Source organism: Cygnus olor, chromosome 2 (genome assembly GCF_009769625.2).
Source record: "Cygnus olor isolate bCygOlo1 chromosome 2, bCygOlo1.pri.v2, whole genome shotgun sequence".
Classification (NCBI taxonomy): Eukaryota; Metazoa; Chordata; class Aves; order Anseriformes; family Anatidae; genus Cygnus; species Cygnus olor.
In genome coordinates, this window is record NC_049170.1 from 66,488,065 (window position 1) to 66,506,349 (window position 18,285).

The 18,285-nt window shown below is 39.4% G+C and overlaps 1 protein-coding gene across 5 annotated transcripts in view; it reads right to left on the reverse strand.

The window, feature by feature from the left end:
* Positions 1–18,285, reverse strand: part of GLB1 (galactosidase beta 1) — a 96,504-nt gene that overhangs the window by 56,655 nt on the left and 21,564 nt on the right. For all 5 annotated transcript variants that reach the window (XM_040546846.1, XM_040546847.1, XM_040546844.1 and 2 more), the window contains 9 exons: positions 17,922–18,102; positions 16,952–17,010; positions 15,928–16,049; positions 15,786–15,826; positions 15,184–15,296; positions 11,625–11,699; positions 5,817–5,906; positions 3,854–3,967; positions 2,599–2,730 (listed from right to left, as the gene is read on the reverse strand). In XM_040546846.1, coding sequence (XP_040402780.1) covers positions 2,599–2,730; positions 3,854–3,967; positions 5,817–5,906; positions 11,625–11,699; positions 15,184–15,296; positions 15,786–15,826; positions 15,928–16,049; positions 16,952–17,010; positions 17,922–18,102 — 927 coding nt within the window. The remainder of the gene's footprint in view (positions 1–2,598; positions 2,731–3,853; positions 3,968–5,816; positions 5,907–11,624; positions 11,700–15,183; positions 15,297–15,785; positions 15,827–15,927; positions 16,050–16,951; positions 17,011–17,921; positions 18,103–18,285) is intronic.

An 18,285-nucleotide genomic window follows, 5' to 3' on the forward strand; every position in this document is an offset into this window, starting at 1 on the left:
GTCTGACAATCAGTTGAAGTATTGCAGCATAGCTTTAGCCAAAACTTTGCAACCTGCCTCCCTAAACCTATCTTTAAGTGTTATGTATGGTGTAATTTTTGAATGAAATTAAGTGCCTACAAGCACTCTTACTTCGGTCTGCGTAAAAATGCATACACAATAGTCCAGATATGGACATGAATTTCCCAAGTAGAACAAAGATACAGGTGGCAGTGAGCATGTTAAAAAAAAAGAAAAACAGAAAACACTCTTCTTTCCTTTGTTTTCTTTAAGGACACTTAGATCAGCAGGATGTTTTAAAACCAAAACCCTCTTAAGATTCTTTCCCAAAAGCTAGATGACTAGTTCCACTTCAAATTCAAAAAAAAAAAGTAAGAAAAAGCAGCTGAACAAAATTCAGATTTTCTTGAAAGTGCAAGGCTTCTGTAAGGCTTCATCAAATGGAAACCTCTTCCCTGATGTTATATATGAAGTTATTTATGAAGTCACAGAATAACGAATAACCTATGCACAACTATTCCCCATTTTCAAAATCAACACAAAAAATACCTGCCTTAAGAAACAGGGTGAGGAAGTCTATGGGAAAAAGCAAAGTACAGTTTCCAAAGCTATGTGGAGAAGGTCTCCCTCTTCTGTGTGAAAGGCTCAAGCTTTTAGAGGATTGTTCGCACAATGTGTCTTCGCACAATGTGTCTATTAAATTTGCTTTTACTCAGTCTTGAAAAGGTTGAAATCCTGGTATGTGTAAATTGAAACTCAATCACAACAGCACTGAGCACCTCCTTACTCCAACCTTTAACCCTTTATTCTGTTACCATAGTTTATCAGTAAGCACATAGATTTCCTTATCACCTGGCCTGATTATTAAATAAACACATTTCTGCTGCCTATATATAAAGGCAGAACACTGGGGAACTAGCTGCCCTCTCTTGCCACTCATGAAAAGAGTAAGGATCGTTGAAAAGACAGTATGAACAGAGTTGGCACTACTGCTACCCACTGAATTTATATGCCACAGAAAACAGTTGTTCATACTTTTAATTCACAGACTTTTATACATCCTAAAAGTTATATTGCTTTGCCTTGACCGGAGTCTTAGAATAACTGGAGATACACCTAGAAATCCATATCACAACACACTAAGATAACTGGTCAACTAGTCCCCTTTAAACCAAACCTGAGCTTCAATTCTTCTCTGCTGCTTAATCACAACGAATACAACCTTCTTTAAGAATGCAATCAGGCCCATCCTTCTCATGGCAGCAAAACACAAGTGTGAAAACAGTCAATTCTGCCTAATGGTGATCTTCTAAGACTTACCAATGTATGTTCTATGACTAAACTGTATTCTGCAAAATGACCGAACTCAACCAGAGTTTGTGACCTCATCAGCAAGGCTCAGAAAAATTCATACACACTTGATTTTACTTTTTCCCCCCTGCTTATAACTTTAAAAGTCCTACTTCCTCACAGCACAAGTGCGCTTAGCTAATAACTAAATAGTACAGGTCAGCATACATCATTCCTGTGATGCTGCATTCAAACAAACCAAGTAATACTTTGGACAAGTCTGAGAGGGAACAGGAGCTTCTAATTTACCTGCTGTCAACTGCAGCACCGAAAGGCACCATAATCACCAGTAATAAATCTCTAGTCATTAAACATTTGACCATCTTTCTGAAAGAACGCTGCCAAATCAATTTAGGTCAAGTCAAATCCAAGGGGAGTCTACACAAAAGGTTCTTGCAGTTAAGGGCCTGCAATTCTCATCTTAATGAGAAAGCTTTCTGTCATACTTGGTACTATTTGCAACCTAGTAATATCAAAAACTAACAAAGATAGCATGCCATGGCACTGACCACTGCAGAAACACACCACAAGACTAGCCTCTGTAATAGTTCTCTCCCTTCCCCCTCATTAGAAAACATCACACAGCACTGGGGACCCCTTTAATTCCAAAACCAGATAAGCTTCCCTTTTGCTCCTGCCTTTCATAGTGTTACCTTAGTGGTATTGCCCCTAATGGCAGGGCACTGATAGTTCCAAAGCACAGCATGGAAGTGTTCATAAGCTTTCTGATAATTCCAGGTCAGTACAAATCTGAATTGGCAATGTTGCATGGTAAAGTGCTTGTAAGTCAGCCTCTCTTAGCCAAACTGAAAATATTGCAATACACTACTGACAAGTGAATAGAACATGGCAAGAGGTACAAAAGTAAATATACACAAATACACACAGAAGCACTACCTCAGGAGTCAAAAGCCCCAAAATATGACCAAGACTAGACTGATTTCCAGCCTATTTTTGAATTTATCCAAACAGCTTTGCATATCTTAAAATTTTAGCTACAGATTCAACTCAGCCTGAAAGTCTTGTGGGTGACACTTTGTCTAACAACCCATGTGAACCAACAAAAAAGATGTCTAACTTTTTTATTCCACTTTGATTTCTGTGACCAGAAAACTCACATGAAAACTAGTGAGGAGTTATATTTTGAGGTAAAGTTACAGCTGCATAATCCTGATCCTTTCACTGTTTCTAACCCATGTTTTTTAACCCATAAAAAAATTATCTAGTTACTTCATTGATTCTACTTACCTTGAAGTCATTATTGTATCTACCATAGTTGACTCGGCCCATATTCTCTACCAAGATATCCATTTTTGCTCCAGCCTTCCCAGTTATATTTATCATTAGCGATTTATCCCTTTCAAGGATGCCTTGAAGAACCTATATGAATTACATCAAAAGAAGAAAACAGCCGTTGAACCAACAAAACCCCATCATTTGTCTCTTCAACTTACATGAAGATAAAGTAGAGAAAGGAAACAAACAACCAAAAGTAAAATATATATTTTCCTTTCCTCCTCTTGTATGCAAATACATACATATACAATCACACAAAAAGCAGGTTTGTCAGTATTTCTATTTCAGTACATCTACTGGATACACTACTAGGCACATCAGCTGTATTCATCTAGCTGATGACATCTCTTTCCTTAGTTAAATTAACTAAATCAACTTTTAGAATTCTAGTAGCTTTTGGTGCACCTGATTCACAAAAAGTTCACAGATTTAACCTGGTAACTAAGAAGATTTTGCAAGTGTCAGAGATAAAAAGATGATTCATCTTCCATTTAAACTCACATCAATATTTAGCTTTATTTGTTCCCATTCTAACAACATTAGTAAAGAAGAACTTGACATGGCCACAATGGTGATGAGAATCAGCACTGATCAAAGAATAATCAAAAAATGGACTATCAAAGTCCATGAATTACTATTAATTCTTCTTAAGCAAGAACAAAATGCTATTTAAGGAAAGAAAGGCAAAGTTTATATCCTGTACAATATACTTTTTTTTATATATATAAAACTTGTGATCAGAAGCCAGTTTCATAACATAAGATGTATGTTAGGGCTTCTACTCCCCCCAGCTCCCTTCCCCCCTCCAAGGGGGGGGGAGGGGGGGAGTAAAACATCCATAAAAACACTGTAGATAGCCATTAAGTGTATATACCATTACTGCAGTTCAAAAGCTTGCAAGTAAGCCCTCTTCTTCTAGCTATTTTTTCAATGAAGTCATGAATCTATATCAACATTCACATCTCAAAAGTGGAAACAATTACACGTTCCTTAGAAGAGACAGATAAATACTCATATTTCCTGAAATATTAGGAACATTTAGTATGAATCTACAGTATACTTCTATACTTCTTTCATCTTATTAAATAATTTTATTTAATAAATTTGTTTTTGTTAAGATGTAGAAAAGAGAAAAAAGGCAGATTGTATTCATCTATCTCACGAAGGCCATTCGTGGCAAAAATGTATACCAGCAAACAATGTTTACCCCATCCACGGAGACATAAGCACGATCATGGACTCCATTTAAAGGTGAAGACAGTTGTGTTGGCTCCGTACAGTTTTTTGGAAGCTTAGTTCTGTACAGTACAAACCCAAAATACTAAGAAAAGAAAAAAATCCCCAGATTAATGAACCAAGTTATTCTGTAGCTTCAGTTCAGGTCAAGAATTAGATATATCCCACATTCCTGCCTACACACTCAGATTGAAACATCAACTTTCATTCACTTCAGATAGCATCTATCAGAGATAGCAGCTTCAGATTAGAGTTCACTTTGACCTTTAAGCAATGCGTGTAAATTCCACAGTTTCCTTTTTTTTTTTTTTAAACTTGTTTCATCAGTACATTTACATAACTTTAAAAGACAAGCGTCTTGGCTGCAAAGGCATTTCCTCAATAAAAACAGAAGTTAATGACTGACAGCATCATTTCTTCATTAAAATTGATTAAAATATTTGGAAAATCCCTTCATAACTGATTTTGTATAAGAAAATTCAAAGTGCACTTGTCAACTGACATATTCATCAGTTCGATATTGTTTATTTCACAAACTATCTGCTTTATATCAGGAACATTTCAGAGTTTTTTTTCCATCAGGTTCCCCCCATCAGTAAAGAAAAAAGTATCAGTTTAGATATTTTTTCTCAGCACAAAAGTGAAACAAATTAAAACCAAGAAACAATCGCATTGTCAGTAGCCACAAAACCATTTATCTGGATTAAAGTATGGCAGGAAGAAGAGAGAGTAAACCATTTCCAGTCCACTATACTTACTACAATTACATTACATTTGTAACAAGGTGCCCAGAAAAATGAGAAAAAAGAAAATAAGTGGAGAGAACCTATGCAGCACCACCGGCTGCCATCTCAGCTGTTTTCCTAAACAGGGTACTAACAGTGGGAAGGGCAGAGGATGAGAGAAGAACCCACAAGAAATTACATCCAGCTAATATGTCCTACTAGCTGCAGCTTCTCTCACACCTCTCTCTATTAACGGCTTGGAAGGGAAAAATACAAGCTTTGAATCCTTACTTGACTAATGCCTTAGAAAATGTCATAGACACCTGCTGAACTGCATACTCTCCCTTTTCTCCCTCCCCCAGCTACCATCATCACATTCTCTCCATAGTTTATTACAGCTGCAGACAATCAGCACCGATACTCCATCCTTTGTTATATTCAGTACAGAAGCGATCAGGGAGCCATATACGCTTAGTGGAAAAACAGAGTCACTCAGCAGCAAGGGAAAGATCTTTTACTCTGAGGAAGTCATCAAAATTGACAGGGAAACTGATGCAGCAAGACAGAGAACAGAGGAGAGAATGGGAGTCAGCAGAAGCCATAGGAAAATACAAAAAAAATTTCCTATCTCAGCTAGTGGGGTGAATGCCTTTGGCAGGGGTTTGCAATTCCACAGGTCGTTCCCTTATCACATTCCCTTGACCCACCATACTTTTACTAAAAGAAAAAGATTAAAAATAAGTAGAGGGCCCACAGAAGTGTCAAATGGATTACATTTGACAACTCCAGGCTCCCTGACCTGCATGAAGAAAGCAGCGCTTCAGCCATTGCTCTCATTCTGATAGAGGAAGAGAAAGGAAAAGGGGGAAAAAAAAGGAAAAAATACTGAAGAAAAAGGTAGTACAAGGGAAAAAAAGATCTCACAAACATGAAAATCAGTACTTCAGAGAAAAGACAGATAAAGGAGAAAGCCTGGACACCATATATATCTACATTCATAAAAAGAGGAAAACCTTAGTTGCAGAACAAGAGCACTGACAAATATGGAGAGGTCTCCTGATCAAAAATCCTGAACACCTTTAAAACACTATTACTTCCTGTGCTGAGATAAGGTATAAGACACTGGACATACGAGGAGCCATTCCACAGAGGGTTGTTCAGCTAAATTTGACAAAATGGCTGCAAATTGCCTACCAAAGGAATCCTTACCTGCTTTAGCTGAACAAAGGTTAGTGGGTAAGTGCTTTTCACTGGTCCAGCAGGTGTCAACCTGTCAAGAAACTCCACCACAGTGCCCACCTGCAGCACATAAAAAGCAGATACATAAAAGTCAGTGAAATTCAATCTAAATATAACACCTTGCCAGATAGCTACATCTCTCCAATAGGAAAGCAAAGAAATCCTAAGCCCTTACATCACCTTTACAGGCACATTACTAATACAATACAGTACAAAGAACAGATGAAATCTGAAAGAAAACAATGTACAGAGGAATGTTTTAAAAATCCAGGCCCTTTAAATTTTCTATGCATTTGTAAAAGTGACTCATTATTTAATGAGAACTAACCTGTGAGTTTCTCAGTAACATTCTATAGGCAAACACTATAGCTCTGGACAACTAATAAAAAACAACTACATTATTGAACTTTTACTCCATTATACTTACATTAAACTAAGGAAAGTACCACTGATTTCCAGCTAGTTACTCTAGAATCATTCTGAGATAATTAGAAATAGAATTTGGTTCCATCAATAGTTATCCATGCTGAATTTACTCTATTTAGTCTTAAATGATTTTAGAAACCCTAAGGCTGTAATTTAGTGTATGAGTAGATGGATTGAATTTATTGAGACCGGCAGCAAGGTATAGGCTAGTCACATGCTTAAATACCTTGCTGAATAAGAATTTACATATGTACAATTACATTGCCTTTTGTTGCCATCTGCAATTTCCTTTTTTGATTATAAAAGTTTTCTACTCACCTACAATTTTCTCAAAGTCCACCATTAATTTGATATGTTAGTCAAGATGCACACAACATGCCTAGTATCTTACAAACTCAAAAAGTCATTTGTATTCATGTTTCAAACAAGATCTCAGTCTGTTTCACCATAAGTATTGTCACTTTTCAGTGTTAATTACAGATTAAGTATTCAAAGCATTTCCCAAATGCAGATTTGCTTTCAATTACTTATAAAACAACAACAAAATTAAAAAAAATAATCAGGCATTTAAAATAATGAAAAACTGAATATTCTACAAACTTCTTAGGTTACTTCAATAGCAGAACTATTAAATTTTTGCACAGGATATATGAAAATAAGCACTGGTGAAATATTAAAATATACACTATTTTGTGTAAAATCCTTCCATATGCAACAGAAGTCATCCTGAATCACCCGTGTACATGAAATTATTTCTTCAGTATATGCACATAGATCTAAATGGACTTTTGAAGTGAGCTTATCTCAGCTTTAATTAGGAACAAGAAAGCAGGAGGCAGCCATAAGCACATAAAGGGTAATAGGGTAATGCCATCGATTCCTGGAGGTTGGATCTCCTTCGCTAGTCCATAGCTAAGCACCTTCACCGTGGCAAAAGACTGTCAGACAAATGATAGCTTCCAAATTTTTGATGAAAAGTAGCTTGCTCCTCTGTTTTCATCTTAAGCACTTTACTTAAAATAGCAATCAGTTTTCAAAGAGTAAAATTCCCCAAATGCTCAGCATTTGCAATGTTAAACTGTAATGCAGGACCCAGTAGGCCACAGGAGATTGAATTGATGGCATCTTTGCAGAGATGGTTATCTTTGCAGAGACACTGACAGAGCTGATAAGATAGAACTGAGCAAAAACCCTATGAACATTCATAGTCTAGGCCCCAGGCAGACAATGAAATTAAAAATGAACATAAGTGATGTTAACTTGCACATGGTCACCTGAATGACCTACTAACTGGCAATGAGTGCTGCTTTGTGCCTTGCTGAACTGACTATTAGCTTGTTAAGGTGTCTGCCTCACTTTCTTTTAATATCCCGCTACCAAGGGGGCTTCTGTTTTTCACATAGGTAGACCACATATGATTCATTTACATACTGGGTTGGTAGAAAGTCGTTTCTTTGCAACTTTAATGGATTACTTTTATTCACTTTATCACTCTTAAGTGTTCTGTACAGAAAAAAAAGCAAGATCTGGTTTTACTGCAGGTTCCTAATGATTGCTACTTAGTGGATAATCCGTATCACAACAGAAATAGTAAATTTAAAAAATTACAAACACTCAAGAATTCTTAAAAATGACCTGTAAAAACAAAAACAAAACACAAAAACCCCACCAACAGATGACTAACAAGTGACAGTAACACTTTCGGAACCTCCAGAGGAAGGTCTTCAAAGTGAAAGACTAAATATGAAAAAAGAAACTCCAAAAAAATAGCTCCAACCAGCAGCATCCTGTTTGCTTAACCCATTTCTACCCTGCAACTCTGCCCCCAGCTCAAACATCTCTGCTGCCTGCTATCCTGGTATTTGCTATTGCCTGAGCTCCCCACAGTCCAGGAACCACGTACAATTCCAGAACCTACAAGTTAGCAGGCTGCACTGCTGGGGCAGGCATTTCCTTGTAACCAAGCACTCCTTAGTGCCCACCAAATGGTGACCGGAAGCAACCACCTGCTCACAAGCCTGCACTGCCACCAGACACACTGCAGATCACAGAATCACAGAATATCCCGAGTTGGAAGGGACCCATAAGGATCATCAAGTCCAACTCCAGGCACCGCACAGGTCTACCCAAAAGTTTAGACCATGTGACTAAGTGCACAGTCCAATCGCTTCTTAAACTTCAACAGGCTTGGTGCTGTGACTACTTCACTGGGGAGCCTGTTCCAGTGTGCAACCACCCTCTTGGTGAAGAACCTCTTCCTGATGTCCAGCCTAAACCTCCCCTGCCTCAGCTTAACTATGACTCATTAACTTGCCTACAAAGAGAATGCTCCCCATGTTCCGGGTCTTAAACCCCATCTTTTTGCTCACATTTCTTGAGTGCATCTACTGCCATTCTTCCTTTGCCTGCATTCATTCCTCACCTTCAACACTTCTTTTTCACCTCTGCAACAAGCTTTTTCCTCATTGCCTGCTTTCCTGTCCTCTTCCATAGCAATGCCATTGTCCCCAGACATCTCTTAATGGATTTTATTACCTCCAAAATAATTCTTTAAAATCATTCAGTAGCTCTAGATGAACACCTGCCTGATCAGGGAATGGCAAAGCTCTAAAAATCAGTTAGATGACTATGGGCAAAGATCTCTTTTCCTCAAGTACATGTCTTAAGCAGCTGATCAGGTACTGTTGTGGTTTAGCCCGGCTGGCAGTCAAACACCACACAGCCGTTCGCTCACCCTCCCCCCTCCCTCTCCGGGATGGGGGAGAGAAACGGGAAAGTGAAGCCTGTGAGTTGAGATAAAGACAGTTTATTAAGACAGGGAAAAGAATAACAACAATAATAATAATAATAATAGTATTAATAGTAATAATGTGTACGAAATAAGTGATGCACAATGCAATTGCTCACCACCCGTTGACCAATGCCCAGCCTATCCCCGAGCAGCCGGCCACCCCTCCACCCCGGCTAGCCACCCCTATATATTGTTCAGCATGACGTCAGATGGTATGGAATACCCCTTTGGCCAGTTTGGGTCAGCTGTCCTGGGTCTGTCCCCTCCCAGCTCCTGCTGCATCCCTAGCCTGCTCGCTAGCAGGACAGAGAGAGAAGCTGAAAAGTCCTTGGCTTGGTGTAAGCACTGCTCTACAACAATTAAAACATCAGCATGTTATCAGCGCTCTTCTCATTCTAATCCAAAACATAGCACCCTGCCAGCTACTAGGAGGAAAATTAACTCTGTCCTAACTGAAACCAGGACAGGTACTGAATTGTCACAGAATATCTGGTGGAAAAATTTAGAGAGCAGCCTCCTCTGGTTTCACGAGTCTCCATTCCCTCTTCCTTTATGCAAAAGGGTCACAGGAGGTGGTTCACAGCAGTGGATTTGACCCTTTGCATAGCAGACTAACTGCTGAACCCTTACCGTACAACAAAACTTTCACATAGTGCCTATTATAGCACTGTCACAACGATATAGCTGGAAAGATTGCTATTATAGAATCATAGAATATCTTGATTTGGAAGGAACACCCAAGCATCATGAATATTTTGAATATTCCCCCCCCGACACATTCAAGCTTCTTCAGACAACAAGGTATACCGGATCTTGTCACAGCAGCAGTAAGAATGCATCACGGAGTTGAGAGGAGAGCTTTGACCAAGACAGTACAAACCCTCTGTGATTTGAGGTTTGTTCCATGTTGCAGTTTAACCAAACAGAGCAGTAAACAGCAGCTGCAGTTAAACAGTGGGTTTGCAGAGCAGAAAACAGCTTTCTTCCCATTATACAATTCTAGAAGATTTTGGTACAGATGGCAATATGTGCACAGACAATGATAGGAACCTCACACCTGTGAGTTTAGAGATGCCATCTTGCTTCCTAGGACTGGTGGGTACAGAGTAACACTTCTCCTCAAACAATCAGGAAGTGTAGTAGGTGACAGGGCTTCCAGTGTGAGAGCCAGGTCAAAGCTGTGCTATTTGAGCAAGTCATTTGTCCTGGCTTCTCCTTTTTAAGGCAGTTTTCTGACCCAGCTGCCCTGCAGCTTTCTGTTCCTGAAGGCAGGAAAGAGAAAGTCTTTCCTGTGAAATTGGACAGCCCTATCTGAATGTCATAATCCGTGAGAAAACGGAGAGTCAACATCTAATTGCAAGGCTCCCAAGTGTCTGCAACCCACGACAGCAGCAGAAGTGGCGGGTGCGTAGATAACAGCATATAATTAGTCACTACCAAATATAAGCCAGTTCAGTGAAACCTCATATGGCAACCCTGGCCTAAAAGGTCTGAAGATACTCAGAGGTAGTTGAAAATGATATAGATCTGTGTCAGCTTCACTGGTGAATCACTTTTACAAAAAAATGATTCCTGCCCACCACTTGAGTAGGATGACTTGAAAAAGCCTGTAAAGCCTTATCACTACCAAATTTTGCAACATTTCAGCTGCAGCGCATAACAGATCAGATATATCTTTGACTGAAATGGTGTCTGTCAAATTAACAGTACAAAATATAAATAAAAATGTTATGAAATACAGTATCCAGTACACCAACCACACTAATCCACCATCTCAAAACAACTAGACTGCAAGCAGCAGAATGAATAAAGCCAAGTTAATACCTGTTTGTCTCTTCAATCCCCTAAACCACATTCTGCACTCACTGCAGGACACTAGTTGTCAACTATATTTCACAGAACCGTTCACAGCACTAATTGATGGTGCTACGGACAAATCCCAGCTACTCATGTGCTGACCAGTTACACCTCTGTTGTCAGAGAGGGATCTAACAAGATTGGGGTCTGCACACTTTTCCCTTGACAGGAAACTAATTTCTTTCAATAGCTACAGATTTTCACAGATCTTGCAAGAAACTATATTGACAAGAGTTTCAAATCTATTGAAAGTGTTCCACACTTCAAATTTACAATTCAAAGTATTTACCTAAAAGATACATAGATCCTACCCATTTATTCACCCTTAGAGGCATCTCTAGCTACAGAAACATACCTCTTGTGCTACCATTCCCCCAGCTACTTTACATACAAGAGTTTTCAGACAACTATGATTCTCTTATGTTATGAATATATTCAGTTCAGTAAAACTTCATGTACATACAGAATAAAGTAAAAATTATCTTTTTATATTCAGATAACATATCTATTCATTTTCCAGGAAGGGCATGATTTTTAATTCACAAGCTGTTCTCTCCTTCCTGACAGTTTGTTTTCAAGGTTTTCCTTCCTATTTTGTACAGTACCTAGAGACTGCCATGATACTCTCAAACACAATTTTTGCAAAGAAGCAAACATGCAGCATTACAGAAGACATACTTTGCATATTACAGATGTTGATTTACCTTTTGCAAGTGAACCTTCCCGTATGCAAATTTGGATGTTGTTGGAGGGATAAGACCTTCTGGTAACTGGTTATACTAGAAAGGGAAAGAGGAAAAAATGCACATGAAACTTAAATATGAACATGTTTTAAATGAATTCTCACTTTCTACTTTACAACTTACAGAAGTAGAACTTTAGCTAGAAGTAGATAATCTCACTAGTGGATTACACCTGCATCTAGCCTCAAAAATAAGTTTAAAAAAATCCACCTTACTTGTTCACATGTAATAAGCCTAATTTTTTAGTAAATACTCACCTAGAGGTAACCATAAAGAAAAAAAACAGCAGCATAGGTAAAGAGCTGCAAAGAATCAGTGTTCTTGGAGCCCTCCTGTGGCTACAGCTTGCATTACCATCTCCTACAGCCCTTCCCGAGTCATCCCCAAGTCAAGGGGAGCTTGAGTTAACGTTTCCAAGTCTGTAGGGCAATATTTCCATCTGACCCTTCCATCTTCCTTTAGTGGCACTTCCATAAGGGAATTACTAGCTTCGTGTCTTTTTTTTCCAGTGTTATACTCCACGCACAGCATGTGCACACATGCCTGCTAATCCATTACTGCCTGGGCTGGTTTCTTTTAGAATTGCTTGTGAAGAACTCACAGCCAGCAGAAAATAACTTTGCTAGCAGCTACCAGGCTGCTGGGGCACCCTCTACTCCCCAGTAGCTCAGAAAACAGAAAAAGGAGGCTGTAGAAAAATTCAGATGAAGACAGTCTTAACAGCTTCAAGTTGCTCTCCTCACATGCCACATAAGCCACAGCCAGTTTGTCAAACTGACCCATTCATTCAGTTATGCTTCACTTGCCAGGGGCCCTCAGGGGACATACTGAACTGCTGCAGCCTTCACCCCATCCAGTACACCCCCTCCGTGCTGCCATAATCCTGGTACTGGATCCTGCATTGGCAAGCAATACATTTGACAGCCTCAGTTTATGGAGTTTACCACCTCTCACCCCACCTGTACGCATCCATCTGATGCACTCCTCTCATCCCAGGTTCTGGTGCCCCCATCAGCTTTCCAGGCTGCAGAGCTCCACATCAGCTTAGACAGCAGACATGGTCCCACCTTCCCTTGGCCTGTATTCACATATTCTCCCCCACCGCCAGGCATCAACAGACCTATTTGCCAGGCCGTTTCAGCATGCTAGCCCAGCAGGAAGCTATTGCAGAAACAAAAATATGGAAGTGATTTTTAAAAAAAAAAAAAAGTCCAAGGAGACCTGAAGCCTCCAAACCCTGTAGCAGCAGGCAACCATAGCCTCCCCCACAGCTCCACAAACCCATGAGCAAACCTCCCCAGCTTCCCTCTGCTCCTGGACTAGACAACTACCTGTCAGTCCCACAGAAACCTGAAAACCTGACAGGGAGGCACTCTGACTGTCAGGCTACTTGTGTTTACTTCGTGCCCTACAACTCTAGCAATAACCACCTGAGATCAGCTTACTGCATTTCTAGAGAGAGGAGGGGCAAAGGATGACCATCGCTTTCTTGGACACCTCTAAGCAGAGGCAAATTTAGACAAGAACTCTGACATGTACCCCAGTCCCCTCCTTTCTGAGCCTACAGCCTTCTTACCTTCTCATACTGTTCCCTTCTCCCTCTCCTCCCACTATTTGTTCCTTGCTTTATGCCTACTCTTCCTATCTATTATTGTATTTACTACAGGGACACTTTCAAGTTAAAATAAAAGGTTTTTCATGAAGTATAATTTGCTGGGCTTAGACGTGTTATATCCAGCACAAAACTCATGCTCTAAAGCTTGCCTCTGCACCAAGACAACTTTTTGTTTAGTTGTTCTATTTTATTTTTTTAAACAAATAACAGCATTATAATTCCCAATGCCCTCATGCCAAATCTCAACTATGAACTGATGAAAGCCTGACTGATATTTCTGGTAACAGGTTTACTTCTTCCTCTCTCTATTTGAAAATAATCAAAACAGTCTTCTTAAAAAAAACTATATTCACCCAAGACAAGAAATCAAAAGTAGAAAATTACAGCCAAAATGGTAAAAATTAGAAAATGCTGTCAGCAATTGAAATAGGTCTTTTTTTTTAGATTGAAAGCCTTCTTTATTACATTTATTACCCGAAAGAAACAGTTAAGGAAGATTAAAGTGAGCTAGTCTTGTAGCACAGCTAACATTCTGAATGCAGTAATTAGTTACAGGCAACTTCATTTTCTTCTGTCAGCTTCACCTCAAACTACAGAGTTGATAGACTATTTATTATGGGTTGAGAAGCCACAGCAGAGACAGGAAAGCTTCACCAAGATCCTATGGATATTGAAGGTTAAAAGATAAAGAAACCACATCAAAAAAGCTGTACCATGACCCAACACACCTTAGTCTACACTTAACGCTTCGGATCTTATCAAAGCTATCTCATTGCACTAGAACACTACTTAAATTTCTGATAGGGATCTTGCCTTGAAGAAAACAACTCAAAAACAGGAAGTTTGGGAATTCTTCTCTTGAGAAAAGCTGCGTCAAGACAGTATGTTCCCCTTGAAAGGCTCTCAAAATTACCCCATGAATGAAAAGCTTAGGGATAATGGAGACACGGTAGAAAATACTCCACTGCAGGCCTTCTACAGGTAGGGAGATAAAGGTATGCTTTACCCTAGAAACAGGGTAACAATTTCAGGAGACCTGCTCCCACCGAAAGAGTATCTCCTAGTGCACATGAATGTTTTTGACATGCAAAAGGGCAAAAAGTATAAGAGTTAGCCTTGAGATTCCCAGGGACTTTTTTTTAAGCCTTATCTGAACGGTGTCCAATGCAAGTCTATTCAAAATCCAGATACAATTTCCATATTTCACTTCAAACTCCAGTTTGTAGAAATACCACCCACTTCAAAGCATTTTTACAGCAAAGTTGGTACCACCCATGACCTATCATTTGTGGCATCACAAAAGCAAGATGTGTTCATTTGGATAAGCATGCTCCTTCTTATAGAGACACAGAAACACAATGTGAAGCATATGACAGGCAGCCAAAGGTCAAAGCTGCAGCACTACCAGGCTGACACCAAGTGACCAGCCTGAGCTGAGTGCCTGATCAATGCTGCAAGGGAAAAGCCCTGCTCACTCCTCCTCCATCTCTACTCTCAGACATATGCTTCCTGTCTCCCTCTGCTCCCCTTCTGCCAGCACTGGTTCTCATCTGATCAAGTAAGGCAATTCAGCTTACTGACCCCAAATTGAAAGAATGCAAACCCAGCAAAAAAGCAGAGTTGAATCATCTCAGTGTCAGACTTGCAACTGGATCCCTTCCTCTGAAAAGGAGGGAGCCTTTGGGACAGTAGAGGTACAACCAGAGAGGTACAAGATCTCCCCCCCCACTTTTTTTTTAAACAACGAACAGTTGAGTTGGCCTAACCACCTTGTGCCAATTTACTTCCTTTACCTACAGAGAACAGTAAATCCAGAAGCAAATTAAAACAACACAAGAGCAAGAGTTTGCAGTACACCCGGAATGTTTCAAAGAACCATTCTAAACATACCCTAGGGACACTCACCATACCAATGACTTCCCTCAAGGCAAAATATTTTTCAGTCAGATCCCCTGCTTCACTCAGCGGAGCATCATAGTCATAACTAGTGGGCTGTGGCATATAAGGCATATTGGCACCTAAGAGAGATGGGGAAAAAAAGCAATAAAAATGGTGAAAGAGTTGTGGTTGTTTTTTTTGTTGTTGTTTTCTCTCTCCAAGGGGTTCAACTTTCAGAATTCTCTCCAGTCACAACCGGACTGTACTACATTTTTAGATTCAAAGTAGACTTTGGCACTTGGGATTCAGCATAGAGAATATATTCCCTGTGGAAGACAACATCCTTCTGAGCTCACACTGCTGTGTTACACAGGCTTCAGAAATATTCTGGAGAGAAACAAATGTATCCATCTTTCAAGTGTTTCACAGTATTGAGTAAAGCAGAAGTACCTTTTGCAGAGGTAAATACCATGCCAGTTTGGTAGAACGTACTGGCAATAGACAGAGAACTGCTAATGCAGTCATCTTTTACCATGTGAAAGCAGGCATAGCTTATTCTTTTACAGAATACGTCACTAACACATAAGCAGTTCCCCTATATCATCAGAATCATTTAAATTATTTCTTACCATTCCAATAGGCAAAGTTAGTTCCACCTATAAACATGTACCTAAAAACAAACAAAAAAAGCCATCCAATTAAATCAGGTTTTGCTGAATTGGGAAAAAAAAAATCTCCCCCCAAATTATCATCTACTGAACACACACTTACAGGTTAACATTAGCACCACATGCCAGGATTTCATTAAGTGTTTTAGCTACGGTTTGTGCAGGCACAACAGAATGACGGTGTCCCCAGTGATCCAACCATCCAGTATAAAACTCAGAATTAACCTGAAAGGAGGAAGGGCAAAAAAGGAAGGGAAAACATGAAGAGGAAACAAGAACAGAACACAATGTGACTTAGGTTACTAACTGTAAAGGAAGGAAAAAGGTACCTTGACTCATTTTAGACATTTTAAAATTACAATCAGTATAGCAGAGTATATATTAAAATCAGTCCTTTCCAGAAGATAACTCAAAGAGAATAGAGAATCGTTTAAATAATTGTATGTGTACACTTTGAAAATGATTGCTTAAGTACCAGAGAGTATGCATTTCCTTAGAACCCATCAAACTGAACGTGGTGACGCTAAATGCTAAGCTCAGATGTTTGGCACAAAAATAAATGATGGAAGGAATACATTCTCTTTCGATTAATATATGTAGACCAGATGTAACGTAAAATAAATCTTTCAAACACTTGAAACTCTGTTCTAAACAATTTCATAGCACAGAAATAAGCTTATACCCTCTAAGGCCTTCTAGCTTTGTCAAAATGTCTTCCAGTGATCTCACATCCCATTATAGCTTGTGTAGAAACTCTAGGGTAGCTGAAAACAGGAAGCAACTTTTAACCTGCCCTTTTAATTTGGCTTTTAACTTCCACCCACACATGTAGCTGACTAACTCACATCTAATCATACTTACTGTTTCCGCTGCTTTGTAAACATTTGTCTTAGCAAGGAAAAATACTGAAAATTAGTACCTTCTAAGACTATACTAATATTTGCAGAACAGGAGTTAATGTGGATTTGACCTACACACAGATAAGCTCCTCAGTTCAGTTTTTCTGACTGACATGGAAACGACATCTTTTTAAGTATGTCCTTAAGAAACTGTCTACTGTTGCCAACTCCTCTATTATTAGCCACTAAGACTAAGAATGATAAAAGAATTTGAGTGAAAAGACATACCAAAGGGCCTGTAGGTTCACTGCTCCTTTGAGCTAAGAATGCTGCTGTGACATTGCCACCTATAAACAGATGGAAGTAAAATTGAGTTGCTACATCCATGACTTTTGCAGACCTCATTTTACTGAAATAGGTTTCTCATCTCCCTTCCAACACCTAGCAAAAAGAGAGACAAGAACCTTACTTCAGAAAATACAGGAATCTATACACTTGATTCTAGTGCTCAAGTTGCAGAACTTAGTTAAAATATATACATAAATGCATACATGATGAGGCCCTGGACAACCTGATTTAGCAGGCGGCATCCCTGGAACTTTAAGGTCCCTTCCAAACCCAGCCATTCTATTATATCATCTATGACATATGCAAGCATGCACACACATCTCTGCTTTTAAGACACATGCTCTAAAAACCCAGCTCTTCTCAGAAATGACATCCTGGCAACATAAAACTGAGATGTGACAGAATTACTACTCAGACATTGGAAACTATAGGCCTGGACTTGTGGAAGCAAGATGATGGGGAAGAACAAAAGCTAGGCAGTCTGTAAAGAGGAGTTTCACCTCTGAGCAACCCTACTGGCTCAAGCACAGGGACTGGAAATTACTTCCATAAGCAGCTCATCATCTCATAAATGACATACATGAAGGAGTTCTTAATTTCAATCTATTTATAAGAAAATGGATTCCTACTAGACATATATCTTTGACTGTAGAGAGAATAATGCACATTAGAAGCCACAAGACAAAAAAAAAAAAACCTATCTTGGGGTTTGTTTCTTGTGCCTTAAGCCTATCTTGTCAAGTCTGTGCAGTATATGAATGTTCACAGCATTCGCTCTCCTGTTCTATCAAACGGGCACTTTCTGAACACACTACAGTTGCCTGGCCATTCTTCAGGCCTGTATCACTGCAAATTATGGCAGTGTGCACATTTCTAATTAATTTTTTGGTAACAAACAGCTCTCTCCAACCTGGGGCAAAGTCCACTGTTGCGTAAAAACCCTGAAGAGCTCCACATCTCAAGTAAAGCTGGCTTGCACCATCAGTTGTGAACAGTACCACCTCATCCCCAAGATGCTGGCGAAAGAGTTTCTGAAGGGAACGCAGATAATCGTAGTCACAAGCAAAGTAGCTTCCATACTCATTCTCTACCTGCACAGAGAAAGCAAGTCAGTAAAGCAGTAGCCAATTTCAGTCTGCATCCAACTCCAAGTCCAAATCTACTCCTCCTCTTCCTTTGATAGCAATGCTGAAAATGCCACTTGAATTCCAGACCTGAAGAATAACGAAAGGAAACACTCATTCATCTCACCTGTATCTTACACTGCAGCAGTC